This window comes from Scophthalmus maximus, chromosome 3 (assembly GCF_022379125.1).
Source record: "Scophthalmus maximus strain ysfricsl-2021 chromosome 3, ASM2237912v1, whole genome shotgun sequence".
Taxonomy (NCBI): domain Eukaryota; kingdom Metazoa; phylum Chordata; class Actinopteri; order Pleuronectiformes; family Scophthalmidae; genus Scophthalmus; species Scophthalmus maximus.
In genome coordinates, this window is record NC_061517.1 from 5709282 (window position 1) to 5731731 (window position 22450).

Here is a 22450-nt window from a genome sequence, read left to right on the forward strand (position 1 = left end):
CTATACTACAACAAGCTAACTTCACATCTTTAACTTGTAGTCACGGGGACAAGATAACATCGTTCCAACTCGAATCGATTGTGGATACCTTGGAGAAATTCTACTCTCCTGGTTTTTGGGGTTTTTTTTTTATCTTCCTCCAAACCGTGGCCACTCTTCTGCCGGGACTTGTAGTTTATTTCCCCTCGTCACGCCAGCGTCCGCAGGTCGGACGTGATGCGGACCTCAGACTACATTTCCCAGCGTCCCCCGCGGCGGCGCCGGCGCCGCCTCCTGCCGTACAGTCCATCCGCCTTCCCTCCCACTCCACTGGGCCGCGAGGAAGTCGCAAGATGGCTGATGTCGCTTGGAAGTAATGTTCCCCCCTGCACCATGAAGCCGTGAGTGTAGAAGAAAGCGAGGGAGGCACCATCGGGCTTTTCTTTTTTATTTTCTTTTTAGTTAACTTTTCTTTCATTTCGTCAAACATCCATCTCATTCCGCGTCGTGTCCGCCCCGGACTTGTCTTCGGGAGTTGACGCGTCAAATCACGCCGGGGACCCTGCCAGCCAGCAGCTAACGGCTAGCCGCACCGTTAGCAAATACCAGCCGAGCTCAGCCAGTCAGCCGGGAACACGCACACTCACGCTAGTTAGTTTGGGGTCTTTTTTCATCCACATTCTGTCACCGGCGAGTCACCGAGCCGCGCTACGCGTGTGCCGACGTTTTTTTGCCCGAGGTCGCGCAGAATAAATGTCCAAATTATTGACTCTAGAACGACCGAAGGAGGCTGCTCGGCGCAACATCATGTCCGCGAACTGGCCGTCCTGCCGCCTGCTAACTAATGCGCAGTATTGACTCTGTTTCATGTGCACAAACCAGCAGTGATCCATTTCTTTCGCAGGCATCGCTCCGTAAATGATCCACCGCCCTGCTGCATTTGCGTCACTTGCTTGCAGGCGATACATTTCGGAAGCTGCTAATTGCTAAAACGCCAAATTATGGGAGCAGGAAATGTGTCGAACTTTTTCTGCTGGTAGGTAGCTGCACTGGCCTTGCTGGCGCCTCACCAAAAGAAAAAAGAAAAAGAAAAAAAATCCACAGGGATGGACACTACACCGAGCACACAAGACCAAAACTGAAACACGACAAAATTGGCTTCTTTATTATTCATTTTTCATATCGCCGAATAAGTAGCGTCGGCTGACCGGGCTCGTGCAGCCGCGCGCGGTGCCTCGCTCCGCCGGTCCGACTGACAGACACGTTGTCTCGCAGGGTTTCAACCGAGCCCAAGTTCGTCCACTACACCGGAGACCAGCTAGCTTGCCTGAGGCGCACGGCTAGCTGCAGTCTCGCCCCCACACCACGTTACAAACACGGCGTACAGAACGTACTCGGAGCCCGCGCCCGGCCAGACGCACCGGCTCAACAACACCGTCATGGGAGTGCAGGGCTTCCAAGAGTATCTGGAGAAGCGGTGTCCCGGGGCCGCGGTCCCGGTGGACCTCCTGAAGCTCGCCCGCACCGCGGCCCGCCAGCCCCCGCACCACCACCACCCGCACCACCACCACCACCCGCACCACCACCCGCATCACCCCGGGCCCATGCCTCCCCCGCCTCCGCCTGCCAGGATCCTGATCGACGCCGACTCCGGCCTGCAGCGGCTCTACGGCGGCTACCAGACGGACTGGGTGTGCGGCGGCGAGTGGAACGCCATGCTGGGCTACCTGGCCGCCCTGTCGCAGGCCTGCCTGTACCAGGGCGGCCTGGAGCTCGTCGTGGTTTTCAACGGCACACTGGGGAAGGAGCGCTGGCCCGAGTGGGCGCGGCGAGCGCAGGGCCAGCGGCAGACGGCGCAGCTGATAGTCAACCACGTCGGCAGCAAGGCCACCCCGCCTCCCCGGGCATGGTTCCTGCCCCCGGCTTGCCTCAGCCACTGCGTCCGCCTCGCCATGTTCCGCTTCCGAGTGCGGGTGAGCAACTGTGATGTTGTTGGCTGTGTGACGTGTGTTTTATTGTGGGTCATGGCGTGTCGTTCATTTGCAACAGTTGCCCCCCCCCTCCCTCCCTCCCTCCCTCATTTTCTCTTCTTCTTAGCAGCACGTAGCTTACATCATCCAGCAAGTGCCCTCCCCGCCGACATGAGACAGTCTGCTGGGTTTGTTCAGTACGAACCAGATCTGTCAAACTCCCTGTTTCCATCCGGAGCAGGGGATCGATCTGTCTGCAGCCGGAGCCTGCAGCCGCCCTGCTCGGCTCTGTCACGCATGTTGGTCCACCACCAGGAGAAGAGTCTTCACTGCTTTTCTTTTTTTTTTAAAGATGCACGAATCAGCTGCTGCTTGCTAACAAGCGTGTGCATCCTCATGCAAAAGGGCTCAGACACTTGTGTTGTACAACAGGAGCAGGTCTACTAGCCTATATATTACATAACATGAACTCAATGAACCTTTCACACACTGTTGAACAACTGCTGAGTGGATCGACTTTTAACAGGGCCCACGGTGACTTGTAACCAGGGGCGACTAACGATTCATTTCATAATCGATTCATCTGTCGATTATTTGTTTGGTGTATAAAATGGTGAAAAATATTGATGGGGTTTTACCCTAACCTCAAGATGATGTTTTGTTTTGTCCTCACACCAAGGATATTTAGTTTACTGTCACAGAGGAAACCAGAGAATATTCACATTTATGAATCCAATCAGAGAATTTGACCTTTTTCCCCCCTCATAAAAACTACCAACTAATTAACTACTACTACAAAATAGTTGGGGATTAATTTAGTAGTTGATTACTAATCGATTGTCTGTCGCAGCTCTACTTGTAACATCTTGTTTTATGCATTATTATTCAAGTTTTAAAGTATTTTATTTACTCTTTTTGTGTGCATTTGCACCCATTGACAACACAGCCTTTGTTCTGACATAAAATACAACAAGCTGCATATAAATTATAGTAGGTTGAATCGCTGAATAACTTCACGTGAACGAGGAAAAGTGTCTCATGATGATATGTTCAAGGCCTGCGATAAACACAGCAGCTCAGGCCTTTACCTAGCGGTCACTTTTTCCCCATCTGATTTTTGATGTATACCAAGTGAAAACAGAGAATCCCCCCACCTTACGGTGCAGCGCACTCTGATTCTCCTTGTGCTTGTACAGTGTCATCACTCACTGTTCCCAGGTGCACTTGTATTCTCCACTTCTGATTAACAGTTTCTTTCTGCAGCTTCACGCATCTGCTCTCTACTTGAATTACACCTTTCATTGCTGCTCCTATCTTTGCAGAGACTTCCTACTTGGCTTTACATGCACGGCACGCGTTTGGAAGTTTTGCATAACTTTTATTCTGGTTGTAAAAATTGGCTATGTGTCCCATTTCTTTATTGTTAGTAAATTGACACAATGGAAATATGAAGCGGTTTGAGCAAATCTGTCATAAAACAGTTTAATCATAATCCACCTCCTTGTCCCTGTCCCACATTACTCACTCTGATTTGATCACCAGCTCATTAAATTGATTTTGAATGAAGTAACTGAATGTAATTATTTAGTTTTTCACATCGATTAACGCTGACATTGATTAATAAGATTAGCATAACAACTCTGGCGTACTCTGGCCTGCTCTCTATGCACCTCACACACCATGTTGGTTCTGCATCAGTGCTTTTCTGGAGAAATTGTGTTGCTCTACGCCTCGGCCTAGATGTCTGCATTAATGTGAAATGTTTATGTCTATGGAGCTGAAGTATTTTTGTAGGAATACCAGTCACACAAGTGTCTGGTCAGTTGTCAGCAGCACAACAATAACAGAAACAACCACTGCCTTTTCACAACTGATGATAACTTTCATTATCAGTTGCGCCACCAGTTGTTTGTCTTCATTAACTGATTATTCGTTTCGTCAATAGAACACAATGAAAAATGCCTGTGACATCACACAAGTCCTAGGTCACATTTTCAATTTTCTTAATTTGTGCAAGCAAGATATAAGATTTTCAATAATATAACATTATAGAAGATGAGACAGTGTAAAGTTTAGTCATATTTGCTCATAAACTCCCAATTTTAAAATAGTTGCAGAATAATTCTCTTGATTTTTTTCTTGATTAATTGGCTAATCATTATTAGGCTGCTTTTACTTGAAATACGATGATGAATTTAACACGCTGCATTCCTCTGAGCAGGCGGAAAACGGAAGATACCATCTAACTCCATCCAGAGTTTGCGTTGTCGTGGCGCCGTTGGCTGAGTTTGTCCGTTCTTGGGTTCACAGGTCGTACAGACTTTGGAGGACCATCACCAGGAAGTGCTGTCTCTCTACAGAGACTACGCGTTTGCCGGTCTGATCGCTCAGGACTCTGAGTTTGCCCTCTGCAACGTGCCCGCCTACTTCTCCTCGCACGCGCTCAAACTGAGCTGGAACGGCAAGAACCTGACCACTCACCAGTATCTGCTGTCTGAGGCTGCCAGGCAGCTGGGCCTGAAGACACAGCACCTGCCCTGCTTCGCTGCTCTGCTGGGTAAGAAGCAACACACACACACACACACACACACACACACACACACACACACACACACACACACACACACACACACACACACACACCTCTCTGCCTTTCTCTTTGTGGCTCTTATGCTGAAACACACCCCTGCTTGGGACTCTCTCGCTCTGTCGGGCTTGTTCATTGACACAGCAAACATCAGAAAGCGTTTCTGTCTTGCAGGTAATCATATTTTGCCTGATGAGGACCTGGCTGCCTTCCACTGGAGTCTGCTGGGACCAGAACACCCACTAGCTTCTCTCAAGGTATCGTATGCTTCTCCGTCCAAAGTCCTCCACAAATCCCACAAAAATATTAGCTCCATTAGTAACCCAATGCCTTAATTAAAATAGTGTTGTGAGCCCTGGAACAGGTCTTTATCTGATTTTTCCTTTTCAGTATGTTATCGTGATTCCTTCCCGCATTCTGACCTTCTTCATTTGCTGTGCTGATTTTGATCCTGCTGACTTCTGCTTCGCAATGAAGTAGTTTCAGTGGTTTAGCTGTATACCAATTTCCCATCAGTAGATTGTCATCTATCATCAGTTTTGTGATTTGATTCTGATCCCAGTGCAGAATCAAATGAAACTTATTCAGTAAGTCAAACTTATTCGCACTCATCTACTCAAATGTGGCTCCAAATTAAAATTTGGAAAACCAAAAGCTCTCTTTGAATCAGACTCACTATTGAGACTGAGATGTTTTTCCAAAAGTACATGATTTTTAAACGCCTTTAATGTTTTAACGAAAAATGAAATGAAATGAATGAAATTAAACACGTTAAAAGGGGCTTCTTTTGTAATTGTACAATCATTTTTATTAATGTAACACCACCAAAATCTGTAAAAGGTCATCAGCCAGAAGTATGATTGGCCCTGGACATTGGGTTTTTCAAAACTAGAAAACCTCCAGTCCTCCATGTGGTCTAATTAATCAGCTTTTGCGTTTGTGAAAAAAAAAGTAAGAGAATAAAATATTTAGGCCATTCTCTCTGTGGCCACTTCACTGTGTTACTCCACACAACGAGATGTGAAGCCAAACCTCTGTGCTGGTTGTTTTTGGTTTAGGTGCGAGCTCATCAGTTGGTTCTGCCGCCCTGTGAGGTGGTGATCAAGGCCGTCTCCGAGTACGTCTCCTCCATCAAAGACCTGGGAAACTTCGACGCCATCGCCAGAGATGTCTTCAAACAATCACAGGTAGGTCAGGCCAGGGTGCGGTATCTCAGCGATTGTTACCTCCGCTAATAGTAAGGTTATGATTTCACCCCTGTCCGTTGTTTGGTGACTGGATGGGACATGGACCAAGGAAGAACCCATAAAATTTTGGATGAACGTGCAGATCCAGGATTTTCTTCTACACTTTCTTTACCATGGCTAGGAAGGGCGTAGCCTTGGCGGCCATATGCGCTCTCCGATCACCCTTCTAGTTTTTGTTTTTTTTTAAATTTCGGGTTGGATTAGAATTCATTAAAATATATTTCCATTTTCCACTTGATAATCCATAAGAATTGTATGACAGAAAGAAAAGTGAGCTTTCAACAAGGGGTGTAACACATGTTCACAAATTATTCTTTTTTTATTCTCTACAATTTTACACATTCCAACTCTTCATAATCTTTCAACTGCATGTGTCACATGATTATTTTGGTCCAGTCATGGTCGAGAGATCACTCTTTGCCGTAAATTAAGACTGGTGGAATTAGATTGAAGATGGAGTCATCAGATGGGAAGATTTTGGTTAGAAGAGGAAAAAAAATAAACAGACGAGGTCTAAACTAAAGCCCCTACCTACAACAAATATTTGACCTGACATAACAGACTGTTGTTGATGGTTAAGTAGGTCATCGCTGTTGACACAAAACTTGAGTCAGCATCTGTACTTCCTCACACATCAGCACTAAACCCTAGACGCGTACCGCACCTTAAACATATCCACGGACTCAGTTGATCAGGAGATGGCGCTGCAGCGTTGACGGTGTTACGTTTGTAAAATTAAGTCTGCAAATAATGCTTTTTTAAAAAAAAATCTCCACGCAAAGGAGAACTTTGGTCCACGGTTGTGTTAAGTATCTTCGTGATGATTTATAATGATGATATCTTTATGAGCAGTTGATTGAGCACCACATCTCCTGATGACTCTTGTAATACACTGACCTACTGTAAAAGTATAAGTCTTGTAATATATATATATATTTTTCAATTTTTAGTGCCAATCCAAGGTCTGACATGTTATTCCTCAGTGCAGTGGAGCATAGTTTACCCCCAAAAAATATAAAAAATCACATCAGTGAGCCACACTGTGACATACACCGTCCTTCACCAGTGCATTTCTTAGTCTGAGAAATATATATATATTTTTTTTTTGCCTTTTTCTACCTTTTTCTTTTCAATTAAAAATGTATGTTTTCACCATGAAAACTAATGTGTGTGGCTCAGGAACACAGACGGCTCTGCAGAATGTGATGTTTATATATGTGATGTTTCATGTATGTGAAATCCCCCCTTTTAACCAAATTCAGGTATTTTACTAATTTAATAATAACCAAGAAATATCCGGCTATTAGATCCCAACACAGTTGATCTTGTAGTTCTTGTCAACTCCTGTTTTCACATTTCAACTTAAAAGTTGAGATTCCTCAGACTCTCGCGAGATAAGTCAAGATTTGTACAATCCCCTCCACCATTGGTGAACATTTTCATTGTACACGTGATCCCAGCATGGTCAACATAATGCTCCTCTCACAGTCTCGTATGGAGGACAAGGTGGAGCGATTCAAGAAAGCTGTGGAGTATTTCTCAGCTGCCTCCAAACCACGCTCGCCCAGCATGGGGCCCGCCGCTTTCATCTGTGAGTAGTAAAACGGCTTGGTTTTAGAAAATCTCTTGTCTATGTTATTATGTAACCACATTTGTCTTATTGAAACTGGCTACAAAAACAATTAAAAGGCATTTTAATTAAAAAATGTAATACGTCCCACTTTTGTCTCTCCCTGCTTAGTACCTGGATTTGGACCCACTCCATTTGGGGGACCACCTGGCCACATGGGACCGATGCAGCCTGGAAAGAATCAGGTAGATTCCTTCTCCTTGCAATCCTTCATCCTCTTTGACGTGTGTGATTGTTCTCTGCTCTATATGAAACTACATGTAGCTGAGTGGATTAAGCTTTTTTGCTCTTGGAAATCCCTTTGTGGCATGTGCTCATTTATAGGGGAAACTGTCTTAGGCAGGACGGCGCAGTCCTTTATGTCCATAATCCTCCCAGCAGCTTTGATTAAACACTTCCCTGAGACATCTTCTCTCCCATCCCTCCCTCATTCCCTCCCTCTCCTCTCCTTCTTTTACACTGTCCTTTTCTTCCTCCTTCCAACCCATTTCCTTTCCTAACCCCTCCCCTCTCCTGTCCAACCACAGTTCCCTCCTCCCCAGGTTCCAGGGTTAAAACCACCCTATCAAAATGCTCCATACGGACCCGGCTCCACCCCTCTGTTCCAGAACCCACCGCCACCGTCTCAAGACTGCAACGACTCGCTGACGGGCAAGATGGGCTTCACCGACTGGTCGGCTCCATATGATTCCACTCAGGGGGGAGGTCGATTACCCAATCACCACACCGGCATTCAGTCCGGTCCCTCTCCGTCGCCTTCCTCGTCATCAGATGGAGATGAACCCAATGACAGTAACGCAAAGTAAGCCAAGGAAGTCAATAGTTGTCTCTTATACATTGAAGTGAATCAACGTGTGATGAATGCCAGGCCAGACGACTAAACTCTCTCATAAAATCATTTCTTTCAGCCATTTGGCGGACAAACCCTCTCGGTGGGAGGATCCTGCTGGAAGGGGGGGCTCAAACTCTGGAAACGGTTCCCAAGGCAACGGGAGCGGGTCAAACATTCCCTCACTGCTGTCTATGGCGACACGGAGTCACATGGACATAACCACACCCCCTCTGCCTCAGGTGGGAGACGTGAAACATACAAATCAAATGCACAGCAGTTGCACGCTGCATTTTTCTCAGTGTCTCCTGTGTTTTTGTCTCTCGTGTTAGGTCAGTGCTGAGGTTCTACGCGTAGCCGAGCACAGACACAGAAGAGGACTGATGTACCCCCAGATTTACCACATATTGACCAAGGTAAACATTTTTCCTGCCTAAAGTAACGTCTGGGCTTTATTCATCCTTGCCTTATTCTCTGCAAGCTTGATTTCTACCTTTGCAAGGGCCCCAATCATCCTGTCATAAGAAGGGTTAACAAAATGGCGACATAGATGATAAATCTCCTCAGATCTTCCTCCTGATAATCTCTCCACTTGTTTCCTTTGTCCTCACCTCCCCCTCCGCCGACATCACCGCTCAGGGCGAGATGAAGATGCCAGTGTGTATAGAGGATGAGTGTAACTCTGAGCTGCCTCCTGCCTCTCTGCTGTTCCGTGCTGCCCGACAGTATGGCTACGGCGTCCTCTTCAGTCTGGCCGAAACACACCGCCGCCTGGAGAGGCTCGCCCTCCGAAAGAGGGCTCCCCTCGAAGGTAGGTCGTGGCATTGGGCAGAGCAGATAGACGGGAGGCCATTGGGAGAGACTGTTTTGTACATATTCTCACATTTATTGTTAGATTTGCTGCTGAATTATTTTGAGCCACAGCATCAGTGGATGTCAAAGTCTTTCCCTAATCTGCCTTTTCTGCTCTCGGTTTCCTTCACTAATGGGAAGTAGTGGTTGTATATCTGCTGACACGTCAGAGCCACTATACGCATTTGCAGCTCTGGTGTTGCTGTGTTGGCAGAGAACGTTTTGTAAAACACGGGTCATTAACGGTGGTTGAATTCCCCTCCCGTGTCAGAATACCTGCCGCTAGAAACACAGGTTTCTTCAACCACGAGAACAAAAACGCTATTTATATTACAGAGCATTGAGAGAGTCTCATAACTGGAACCTCTCGCTGTTAGAACTTTTGAGGACTGTTTTAGCCACAGCATTAATGCGACAACTGATTCTTATCTTCTGGTTCTTTTAAACTGAACCCTAAACATCTGTGGCCTCTGTGTTACAGTCCCTCCAGTGATCGTCAAAGAATGGAGCAGCGGAAAGTCCAAGTCTGCCTTGACCCCAGAGCTGGTTCCGGCCCTGTGTTTCCGCGAGTGGACCTGCCCCAACCTGCGGCGGCTGTGGTTGGGTCGCGCCAGCGAGGACCGCTCCAGGAGAACCAGGGCCTTCCTGGCCTGCCTTCGCTCTGACTGCCCAGCCCTCCTCAACCCAGCACAGGTTCCACAGCATCTGCTGCTCATGTGCTGCGTGCTCAGGTACGATGACAGCGTCGCACATCTCTGCGGATCGCAGTGTCGTTTTATAACACCCCCCTTTAGTAGTTCTGAGTCATTGCTCTAAACTTAGCTTTGTTGTTTGTTTGTTTTTTTTCGCTCTCAGGTATATGATGCAGTGGCCCGGAGGAAGGATCCTACAGAGACATGAGCTAGATGCCTTCCTGGCCCAAGCTGTTTCCAGCCAGCTCTACGAACCCGACCAACTCCAGGAGCTCAAGGTGTGACACAACTCCTCTCTTCATCACGGATGAAGGGGTTTTCTACAGAATACAGACATATCCGCACGTTATTCTCATTTTACTCACCAGTTCCCTTCGTTGTGCTCTTGATTAAAGGTGATATTACGGTTTATTCAAAATGTATAAAGAACGTTTGCGAGGTCAACATCAAACTTCATTCCTTTTTCTCACCGTTTTGTTTCCAACTGTGGAAATCAACACTCATGTTGACACTTCTTTTGTTTCTATTTCTATTATTTTTCATTGCTGTTAATGAAGTAAGCATGATAACCAGCTGCCTCTCCCCCCATCTCGTCACTTTCCAATGGCGAGTCACTGTAGCTATCAGGCTGCTGCCATAGTTGCAGTAGTAGTAATAGAATCAGGGATTCAGGTCAACCCACAGTGAAATGTTGTTTAGGTCCTTTGGGTTTTCTGAGTAACCTTGTCACAGTTGGTACATGTCAACGCAGTGATAATGGTTTTGTTTCTGCACACGATCTTCTTTTTATTGCACTTGATTAAGTCTCTTTTTGCAGTGCATGTTAGAGTCTGCTGGATATTCTGAGCTATACCCCTTTATAGGTAACTTAAAGGATTTTGGAGTAACAAGTGTGATATTTGTGCCCACATACCATTTGTTCACGATTCACATCTTCTCCACTACTCATCTCTCTGTGCTGCGTGCTGTTTTTAAAACTTCTGTCGTTTTTTTCCACTTGTGTGTTGGCTGTCAGGTGGAGAAGGTGGATTCCCGTGGCGTGCAGCTGGCTTCTCTCTTCATGGCCGGCGTTGACACCGCGCTGTTCATCAATGATGTTTGCGGCCAGCCGTTGCCATGGGAACACTGTTGTCCCTGGGGCTTCTTTGACGGAAAACTGTTCCAGAGCAAATTGTCCCGGGCCTCCCGCGACCGGGCCGCCCTGCTGGACATGTGTGAGGGGCAGGTACGAACGTGTCTGTGTGTGCGCCAGAAGGACCTTTTAATACAAGGTTGCTGCTGACACTTTTGTTGAAAAGCGTGTTTGTTGAGTGTGGCGTGTTCATGTCAGCGACTGCACCTAAAAGTCTCAAGTCTCTCTGCTTCACAGGAGGAGCTGGTGTCCAAGGTGGAGAAGATGCGTCAGGCGATCCTCGAGGGCATCAACCTTTCCCGCCCCCCTCCACCGCCCCCTCCTCTACCACCTCCTGCCTTCCTGCCCCCCACCATGGTGCCCTCTTTCTACCCCATGCCTCCTCTATACCCACCTCGCCCCATGGGCGGCATGCCCCCTCATCACCACCCGCATCATCCACATCACCCGGCCCAGCACAGAGCCAGAGCCTTCCCAGGTATGGAGAGGATTTCGTTGTTCACGCGCTGTTGTCTGGACGGAGATGTTTGCTGTGTCCGAGTTTTCTTGCTACATATTCATTCTGAGCAGCTTTTCAGTATGTTTTCATGTTCACACTGAGTTTGCTGGTGACTACAGCGATATGGATTTTTTGGGGGGGAGGCGATGGCGATATTGGGAGTAAAAAAATTTGATATTGATAAATAGGCTGTACGAACGTGTCATTACCAAACCCTCATGGAAATTGAAATGTAATTCAGGCTTGATATTTTACAGTTTAACCAGGAACTGTATTATGAATATCAATAATACAATTATAAAATTTAAAGAAAACACAAATAAAACCAAATAAATAGAAGTTGAATTAATAAAATCAATGCACTTTAAAAAAAAAATCTAATATAAGTGCACATTTTTACTTAATTGGCAACATCACTGTAAAGTTGCAATTGGTTTAAGCCAAAATATAAAAGAATCACAAGGAAATAAACGGATACATGAAAAGATAGAAATGTGCTAAAACTGACAAGCCTGACTAAACATGAAGATTACAGCACAGCTGCAATGCAGTGCAAGGTATTAATAAATTATCCCAAATATAATTTCCTAAAAGACAAAGGGAAACAGAAGAGTTTTGAGCCTTGTTTTAAACAAACAGAAAGTATAAAACAGATTTCTTTGATACAAACTGCAAAAATGATCACTTGATGCTGTTTTTGCGTATTTGATAATGTTCATGTACTTATGTACTGTTTATGTATTGATTCTTGCACTTTGGTCAATATCTTCATGGTTGAATTCCCTTATTGTAAGTCGCTTTGGACAAAAGCGTCTGCTAAATGAATGTAATGTAAAAAAAAAAAATAGTATTCAGTAAATGTAAGTACTATTAGTATGCTGTACATACTACATTCACTGTGTACACTCAGTATGTAGAATAGGAAGATGGCTTTAGTTTTGTTCTTTTCAGACTCACTTAACAATACAAAAATATTCAATTATTGATTTATTTTTTTCAGGTATTCAGTCCATCCCCCCTCAGGGAGGAAAACTGGAGATAGCTGGCATGGTGGTTGGACAGTGGGCTGGGAACAAACCAATCCGTGGGAGAGGGGGCTTCAACATGCAGGTGGTGTCAGTGGGAGCAGGGAAGGGGTGAGTAATCACTGATCTTGTAGCCTCTGTGCTTAGATACATTCTTGTGCTTTGTGTAAGAGTGTGCTGAAATTTAAAATATTTTAACCCGAATAGTTTCAACTGAAGCAACTAGAATGTCACTCATTAGAGCTCTTACCTCCGCCAAGGCCGCATTAAGTTACACAGGGTTAGGGTATGGGTTAATAGAATATGCCAGATTTTTTTTTCATCCACATCCATGAATTATTCCCATTGGGTGTGTGAAATTTGAAGAAAAAAAAAAAAGTACCTAACCATTCTCTGTCGTCTGCTCCTCATTACTGCTTGAGGGTACATTAGCCACTGCTGTCATAACACACCCTAATCTGTGATGAATGATAAATTTACAGTACAAAGGATCCAACTGTCCATCAGTGTTGCAGGAGTAGAGTGCTAAACCCGTAAAGTGCTTTTTAAATGTCTCTCCATTTCCTCATCACAGGAGGGGTAAAGAGATTCCTACGAAACTAAGGGGAGTGAAAAAGGCACTTGTCAACAGAACACAGGTACGACCCGTCCTGCATCAACCCAGAGCTCTGTTTTCATGTACTTTATATTCTGACATGAACATTGAAACCACCAGACAATATCACAACTGTAAATTCTCGTGCCTCCTGTAAACTTTTTTCACTGTCCTCCTCCAGACGTCACCACCCCCCCCATCCAGCAGTCCCCCAAAGCCCTCAGAGGAGGCGGGCTCCGAGTCAGAGGTCACGACTCAGCAGCTGAACGGCAGCTCAGCGGCCTCTGCCATTGGCCAGTCCTTAGAGCTGGCCCCCCTGGCCCAGCCAATCCCGTGTGCCTTAGCCAGCAGAGACAACCAATCAGAGGGGGTGGAGGTGGAGGCCCCCTGTTGCCTTGACGACTGCCCGTCAGACGGAGCGCTACAGAAGGAGGAGTGATGGCGTCCCTCGCGGGATGCACTGCTCTGAGAGAGTTATCTGTGTTCGACTGCCTTTCCCTGTTTTTGTAGCCCCGCCTGCTAGCTGTGCACATCATCACATGGAGCAGGAGGCGGAGCGAGGCTTCTCCTCGTCCCCCCTGCCGCTCCATGTAATGAGCTAAAGCAGTTAGCCGTTACTCCTTTTTGAGTTTTCTCATGTGGTTTTACATTGTTGTATGAAGAGAGGTTTTCTCCATGAGTCTGTAAGCGCCCTACCCCTCGAAAAAAAAAAATCCCAAATGCCTCCTTCCCGCACTCAGAGTTAAATAAGCTTGAACCCCCACCCCCATTACGACCCGCCATTTTAAAAGAGCCCCCCTCTTAAAGTATGGGTATCTGTACAGTTAAAGGTTTTTTTTTTATTAGTTTTTTTTAATGGTTGTTTGAATCTCTGCACAAAGATTTTAAGCTTGCGGTTACGGTGACAGATTGGATGTGGTTTCCATGGTTACAGCATCTAGGCCTGGTCGCCATGGTCGGTAGTTGGGTGTGAGTGTGTGTGTGTGGATGTGGTTTGTTGCCATTAGCCATCTCGTGTGAGGTTTGTCTTGCATGAGCTCGGAGAGACGTTCAGAGCGATGTACCATTCTTCTGTGCCGTGACCCGCGTGCCCCCGGCAGTCTGCAGGCTAGCCGCACGGCTAAACACACAGTGTTAGCATACATGCTAGCAGCAAACCCCATTATATGATTTGATCGGTTATCTATCACTGGAGCACTTCTGCACCACCATGGTATTTGCGTGCTAATTTAATTTGACCTATGTAGCATAGACTAGTGCTTAGCTGTGCTAAGAGACCCCATGAATTTATGCACCTTAAGCTCTAAAGTATGCAAGATTTTACCCCCGCTCCTCCAAAAAAAATGCATTATTATGTTATCTTCCTATCCCCTTTGTCCCTTTCTCCCAAAGCTTTGATTGTATTATCCCAACAGAAGCACTTAATGTTGTATTTAAACATGATGAAATTAAAACAGGCCCCTGTGCAGTTGAATTGACAGTCTGTCAGGGGCGTCCCCTGCGCCTAAGTAAATCATTATGACATAGAACTACATTTAAAGGTAGAGATCTATTCGAGTGACGTCAGAATGTGAACAGAGTGGTTCCGGACAAAGAAGCACTTTGTTTTAAAAAATGTTAAACCACACTGGACAGTCCTCTACCAGGTGTTAAAGAAATGAAAGAAAAAACAAACAAACTCTGAGGCACCTTCTGGAGTTAAGGCCAAAAAGAAAAGAATAATGACACCCAGCGAACGATGGAGACGAATGCTGAGGGTTAGGTTGACGGCCGCCAGTTCCCTTTGGACTGACCTCACGCATTCAAACAGGAACTTTGCGATGAAGCTGAAAAGAACTCCTGATTGTCCGTGTCAGGGATTCCCGGGAATCATTTCAGATTTCTAAAAAGTTATTTCCAAAGTGTATTTAAAAAAAAAAAGGCTAGCCCAGCGAGGCGGCCGCTGATATATATATAAAAGGGCTGTGGCAGCAAAAGCCTCGTTGATCCCTCCGGCCCCCCGGCTGGTGATCGATTGAGCAACTGTTGTCACGACGATAGCCCGACACCAAGAGCTGTTGCCCCGCGGAGCTCTGGTGTGTCACTTTATACCAGCAGGAAGCACTTCTCTGCCCTGAAGCACCTCGGCCACAGCAGAGGCTTCATGGGTTGGATCACACGTCACATGACAGGGGAGAGGGAGGCCCCATGGCGGACCCGAGTGTGCCGCTCACAATCTGAGACATATAAGATACTGAATTGTTTTATTAGAGCACTTATGTTTGTAGTGAATGAGATGTGTCCCCCCCCTACAGTAGGTTTCACCTGAATACGGAAACACACAAGTTATGTATTTCTTACCGATTACTGGTAGCACAACTGCAAATGTAAAAAGCAGTAGACCGACAAACATTGCCTGACCATGGCCATGAACATTGTAATCTCTACAAACGTAAAGGAGGTTGAAATGAGATCATCAGAAAAGGGCAAGTCAACAAGAAGCACCTTATTTTCTCACTATGTTGATGACTTGTGCTCTATTGTGTGCCACAGAATCAACATGGAAAAAAAAAAGCTCTCACGAAACGCCGTTTTGAAGGAAAAAAATGGAGAAGAAGTAAAAAGACAAACCCTGACTATATATGTTAGTGTTAATGTAGTTGCGTCAGACACCCCCTCTGTTATGACCTCAACATATTACAGTGAAAACGCTGACAGTTGACTCAGCTGCGAGCGTAGGCCTACGCTCGCCATCACAGGGCTGAGCGGCGCCGCCACCGTCTCCCTTACACCACCACCGAGTCTGAGGTCGGGACACGTTGGCCGTTATTGGTAGGGACTTAAGCCCGCGAGTGCTGTAGGTGTTCATAGGTTAAGAGTAGGTCACAGCGTCGGGTTTAACACGGGACTGTAATACACGGACACCAAGACTAGGCTAGAGAATATAGCTCCACTGGCCGCAATACTTGGTCTAGAATTTACTAGGAGTCATATACTTAACCGCTTTCAACTTTTGACATTAGTACAATTATGTGTATCGCAGCAGTACATTGTTAGAAGATGGCTTTTATTCTGCAGCGAACCAGAGCGTGGCGACGCCCTCTCGCGATTCGCTTGCCAGATGACCATTACAACACACACACACACACACACACACACACACGAACGACAGGTATTCAGTTGCATTTGTTACCAGCAGCATTCTCTCTGCTTTTGTGCTGAAGTGATTTTGTGCAGTTTCCAGTTGAGTGGTCGTCGGTTCATCAGAGATCATTTGGTAACACATTCTACTGATTTCCCAAAATCCCGCACTCAAAAGTTTGCATGGATAACAGGTCACGCACACAAACACACACGCGTCACACACACACACACACACACACACGTAAATGTTAAACCCTGAGTTACACAGTAGCTAGTATGGATAAAAAAAAACGTCAACACAATACATGATGTAGTGTCCCTCTTTTTGTCCTTGTCTACTTTAGTTCAATAGATATTTGATCAGTGATTTTTGGTTGTTACCCTAAACCCACACCCTCCACCCACCACCCACCACCCCAGCCACCTTGCTAAGACACTTTCTCTTGCCTCGCCCCCTCCTCTCTTCCTCCCCCCAAAAACTGTTCATTCACTTCTTTTCTCTGCCCTAATATCTTTCTCGTAGATTACACGCACACACGCACACTCATGAACACGCACATGCATCCACACAACGCCCCTCGAATCTCATTAAATGCAGCCTCACATACAGATATTTTACACACAGGTTAGCCCCTCCCACCACCAATCCACCTAACCCCCCCTATATTTCAGGTCTCTTTCACTCTTCTCACCTCCCTCTCTGCCTCCCTCCTTCAGCCCTTAGGACAGTTACTATTGGCCATTTTTTTTCTCCCTCTCTCTTTTTTCTCTTTGGGCTGCCCCGCCCCGTAATCAACCCAACTAACAGTAAAGGTTATATTAACGTTGATAATCAGTTTCTGTATGTATCTAGCCAGTCTGGAAAAAAAATCTGAAAAAAAAATCAAAACTGTTTTATTCAATTGTGCAAATGTGTTTTTCTTACTATTTTTAATGTTATTACATCTTCTAATCCTTCTACCATTGCTTCAGTTAGTACTGAAATACGCTTAGCCAACCTAGAGATTTGAACTGTAATGATCGCGATTTTCCTTACCTGTATTTTATATGGCATCTTTAGACCACTTCACCATTTATTATGTACGTAAGTAAATATTGCCCGTTTTTTCGAATTGAAAATCGTTGTCTGCACTATGTTTGATTCTCATAATATCCCTGATAACGATTTCGCGGTCGACTCATTATCAATCGAAGCTGAACTCTGCTCCCTTGCACAAAGCAGGGAAACATCCCCTGTAAACACCTGAGAACCAAAATGCACCTAGCATCCCCCACCCCCCCCCACCCCGCCCTGATATTTGACAGCGTTGCCCCCCCCCCCCCAGCAACAAGTTTTCTGATGAGTATGATTATAAATATATATATATAAAATGACATTACAGCACATGTGATTCATCTTACAAGTCTGTGACGTTAGTGTTTTCACACTGGTTGTTGTGGAGACGCAGACAGACAGGGAAGACGGAGCGAAGTGTGTGTTTGTGGACAGCGAGTGAGTGGGCGAGCGAGTGGGCAGGTTCGGACAGTGAGTTTGTTTGTAGGAATTGTGGGTGGATTCGCTGCTCGTGTTTCTCGCACTCGCTCAGTTGTGAGTTCTTCATTGACTGAATTTAGCCCGTGTGATTCATTGCTCACATCACATCTACACTAACGAACAGGAAGGAACGACAGCTGACAAATATGCTTTCAGTCATGCTGGGTTTTTTTTTCTGCGCCCTCTTTTGCGTTTTTCTTACATCTATATCGTTGTGCTCTCTCAAACTTGCGTTCGACTCCCCAGGCTCAGATTAAAAAGAGCACAGGAGTTGTGCGAAGTCTCTTCCTATTGTACGTGGGCATGGAGGCTATTCAAAATGGCTGAATTTTCCTCTTCAACACAAATCTGAGACCGGTTGAACAGTTAGAGCTGGAGTGATTAGTCAATGAATTGATTATTCTATTGACAGAAAATGAATTGGCAACCAATATGATAACCAAGAGCCAATTTTTAGTAACTTGTATAGCTAAGATGCCAAGCTTCTAGTAAACTTTGGGTTTCTGAGCTATTTTAATTCATCAACTTGGCCTGCATAAGTTTGTAGCGGATACAGTTTTCACTATTATTTGACTTTTTTACACAAAACAATTGATTGCCCAGATTGCAAACATAATTTCTATCTTGTAAAAGTTAAAATCTTCGGGGTTTTGACAGCTAGTTGGACAAAACAAGGAATATAAAGATGTAAATTCTGTAAATTGTGATAGACTTTTTTCACAATATTTGACAATATAGGCCGAACAATCCATTGAGAATATAATGTACAGCTTAATTGCCATTAAAGGCCCTACAGTGGTCTTATAGCAAATTACAATCCATCCTCAGTTTGTTGTTTCAAATTAAGGATCGACAAACGATCTCATCCGAAGTGACGCAAGGAAAATTCACCCCATCGGTGAGATTAAGAGTTGTGTACCTCGCCTCTGTGCCTACAAAATGGGAGCAACTCTGAAGGGTTCTACAACGTTTAGAGAACCAAAAGTCCCAGAATAGAGATGTGATATGTGGTGTTGTAGAAGTTGGAACAGTATTAATGTCTGTCATACAGAATGTCGAAAGGAATCATCCGTTGCTTTGTACCTGTTCTGATCTTCTCGCAGCATTTTTGTCCGGTTTGAATAAAGCTCCCTATTCTGTCTGTCTCTCTCTACACTGCCCCCCCCCCCCCCCCCCCCCCCCCCCCCCCCCAAGCCACACACACAGACAACAGCCCCCCAGGCTCCAGTATCGCCCAACCGCCTCTATGGCCGTACGGGTCTGAAGTTGAATATTGTGGGCGATGTCTTGTCACGATGGTCAACGCCCTCAGCAACATGTGTTCCGGTGCATGTTCTTCAGTACCCAGTGCCATCCAAACCTACCTGTGCAGCGAAAAAGGGTTAAAATGTATCCATAATAATGTTGTTATAGAAATATTATCATCATCATCATTATTGCCGTTATACAAAAAATGGTTGGTATAATTTGTCGTCATTGTTAGCATTATGGAAGCACCAGACTGTTTGTGGAAAGATGAGAAAAAGAAAGCTTTTTTTTTGTTGTTTTTTTGTTTTCTTTAATTTGTCTGGCTGTTGGTGGTCTGCTCTCACAGAGGGAGGGGAGGAAAGGTTCAGAAAGAGACAAAGATGGCAGTCATGTTTGTACTGGTTGGGAAATGACTTACAGTGCTGAAATAAAATTTATTCTTTTAGTAAAAAAAGTAAAAAAAAATTGTGTCCGTTGTCGTCATTTATAGATTTACTTTGAGCAAACTAAAGCGCGTACCTCTGCCAAGGCCCAGCAGTTCCCTAAAGTCAATCATGCTGCACTAAATTGCCCAGTCTCCAGAATACGCTTGATTATTTTTTCATCAAGATCAATGAATAGTTCTCTGAGAAAATGTCCAAAAATGCCACATCTTTCATTATTAAAGAAAAATTCCTAATCTGTTCCATCTTTCCACCAAGTGCCCTGGAAATCCATTTATTAGTTTTTGCGTAATCCTGCTAAACAAACAAATTTCACCATTTTGGCTGCGGCTCAGGACGTAGAGCCATTTGTCCACCAAGGACAGGTTGGCGGTTCGATCCCACCTCTCGCCAGTACACATGCCGTTGTGTCCTTGGGCAAGACACTTAACCCTAACTTGCCTCTGACGGCTCTTCCGACAGTGCATGAATGAGTATGAATGTGACAGAAAAAAGTGCGTGGTAAATAGCAGCACTGTATGAATGTGTGTGAATGGGTATATGTGACTTTCATGTGAAGCGCTTTGAGTGGTCTATATGACTAGAAAAGCGCTATATAAATACAGTCCATTTACCATTTTATGACATTTCATGGATGGAACAACTAATCGAGATAGAGACAAGATCGACTGATTAATCGATACTGAAAACAATATATATGATATAAATAACCAGTAAATGTTGTTTTAACCGAATAAAAACATCCATTACAGTTTATAAACAGTGCCTTTATCAAACAGTGGTACCAAATAACGTCAAACATCGAGTATTACTTTTTAATGTAATATCTATGCTTTTGCTTAAAACTATCAACCAGTAAAACTTCAGTAAAGTGTAGCCACGCCCCCTGATTTGCATATTACAAATGTAAATAAATAGAGTGAAATAAATAAATGTGGCATTATGAAGTCTTGAAATAAATAAAAGTAAAACCTATTCATTTATCTATTTAACTAACTCACTCATTTATATATTTATATATATATATATATATATATATATATATATATATATATATATATATATATATATATATATATATATATATTTTATTAAAAACATTTTTTTTTTTTATTATTGCCTCATTTATTTATTTCAGGATGTATTTCGTCGACATGTATTCATTTATGTATGTATTTATTCATTTATTTATTTAATATTGACTAAAACGACATTCCATATCTGCGCACCTCTCTCAAGTGCCACGTGATTAAAGTCTTAAGGTGATTGGCTCTGTGGCTGCAGCGGAAGTCTCGTTGCGGGCGCGTGGTAAATCTCGTGATACTTGGACGAGCCACCAGCAGCAGCCCTCAGCGCAGCGCGACCACCAACGCGCTCCGCCACGGAAGATGGCGAGGATGGTAGCGGAGCCACCTGGAGCTAAACTGGAGGCGTAAGGTAAAAAAAATACCGCTGCTGCTTCGGGTTCGGCGACCTCACACGGACGATGATTTATGGCGGGAGGGAGGGGGGGCGCCCGCCGTATGCGGACGCAGACAAGCCGCGGGGCTTGTGCGAGCGTGTCCCGGACGGCGGATGTGACAACAGCCGGACCGAGAGGTCGAGAACCGCCAAATCCAGCTAGCTCCCAGCTAGCCGCCTAGCTGCCGCCCGGGACAGGCGGCTGCACTTGAACGCTAAATAGACGCGGACTCCCTCCGCCATCCTCAAGCTGCTAGTTTTTCGTCGTTCTCAGCCATTCAGTTAATAATGATTTAATGTGAACTGAACCCCCCCAAAAAGTTAACCGTCGTGGGAGGCTGAGGGGAGACTCCGCGGTTAGCCCGTTAGCCTCATCTGGTTTAGGATACAAGCTGCAGACGTCGGTGAATTAATAGTCAGTTGGTTAGGTGTGTGTGTGTGTGTGTGTGTGTGTGTGTGTGTGTGTGTGTGTGTGTGTGTGTGTGTGTGTGTGTGTGAACAGATGTACAGTCCATCACGTCCTGCTCCTCATCACGCGTGTCACTCTGTTCCCCAGGTGCTGGTCTGACTGACGCTGGAGACCCTCCTCAAGGACAGGGAGCCTTACTAGAAGCAGGCTGCACCATTTTCAGACGACCGGTCCCCCCCCCCCTGTCAACCCCCGCCCCTCATCTCCCTCTTCTAACTGCTGTCCCTGGCAGATGCGCGCACACACACAGAGACGAGTGTGTAAGTGCAACGGTGACGTGGAGTCCGAAGGAGAACGGGCGGGAGCTGTGGGATGAGGTAGTAGTTTGTATAGTTTTAGGATCACACCAGATCTGGGAGATAACTATACAGCCTACTGTCTTTCTCACGGCGTCCAAACCATCACCAGCATCATGACAGAGACTGCCCGGATGCAACCACCGTCCTGTCGTCATGGTGACTGAATCCTCCCTCTGTTCCTTTCAATGTTTGTATCCTGTTTTTGTTTTTTTTGTCCTTATGTGTCTTTTAGGGATGACAGCTGGTGACAAGACAACACGTGTCATTATTAATCTGACTTGTCTCATTTAACTGCAATCATGCTAAAAATATATATATAATCAACTACCTGATGTTATCACAACTCGGCTGTACACATGTAAGTTAAGAAGACTTGACTGAAGCATGGAACAAATTGTCAAGGGTCTGCTGCCTTCGCACAGTGAGAACAGATCCTCGGGCAAATGTTCTGCGGTTCTGTTTCCATGGTGTGTCTGGGCAGATGATGTGTTTGTGGCTGTGATGTGGTGAGGTAGTAAGTTGTGTTGTTGTGGGGTGCGGGATATTGCAACCCCTGTTCTGGAGATACAACGATACAACTCACTGCCTTCCACAATGTGGCAGCACGATGCAGCAGTGTTCCAGCTTCTGCAGCGGCTTCAGACGTGGACATTTTGTAAATAATTCAATTTTTGACCTTAATTTTTTTAACATACTGACATACTTTAATATACTTTGCTGTTTGAGAGATAATTGGTGTAGTTATTTGATGATTGTTAAAAAAAATGATTTACTGATAACAGCTTCACAAATGTAGATATATGCTTTCATGTGTCTGATATTCAATTGAATTGGGG

General features: G+C 45.1%; 1 protein-coding gene across 1 annotated transcript; it reads left to right on the plus strand.

Annotated features, from left to right (window-relative positions):
• The first annotated feature begins 289 nt into the window (after positions 1-289).
• On the plus strand, positions 290-18877 carry fam120c (family with sequence similarity 120C). The gene is made up of 17 exons (XM_035645301.2): positions 290-1952; positions 4260-4506; positions 4711-4793; positions 5595-5723; positions 7272-7374; positions 7525-7598; positions 7941-8215; positions 8322-8484; positions 8575-8658; positions 8882-9053; positions 9576-9825; positions 9950-10064; positions 10802-11011; positions 11156-11396; positions 12418-12553; positions 13017-13080; positions 13219-18877. The coding sequence occupies exons 1-17, from the start codon at positions 1419-1421 to the stop codon at positions 13474-13476; spliced, it is 3138 nt and encodes a 1045-aa protein (XP_035501194.1). The 5' UTR covers positions 290-1418; the 3' UTR covers positions 13477-18877.
• Positions 18878-22450: the final 3573 nt, after the last annotated feature.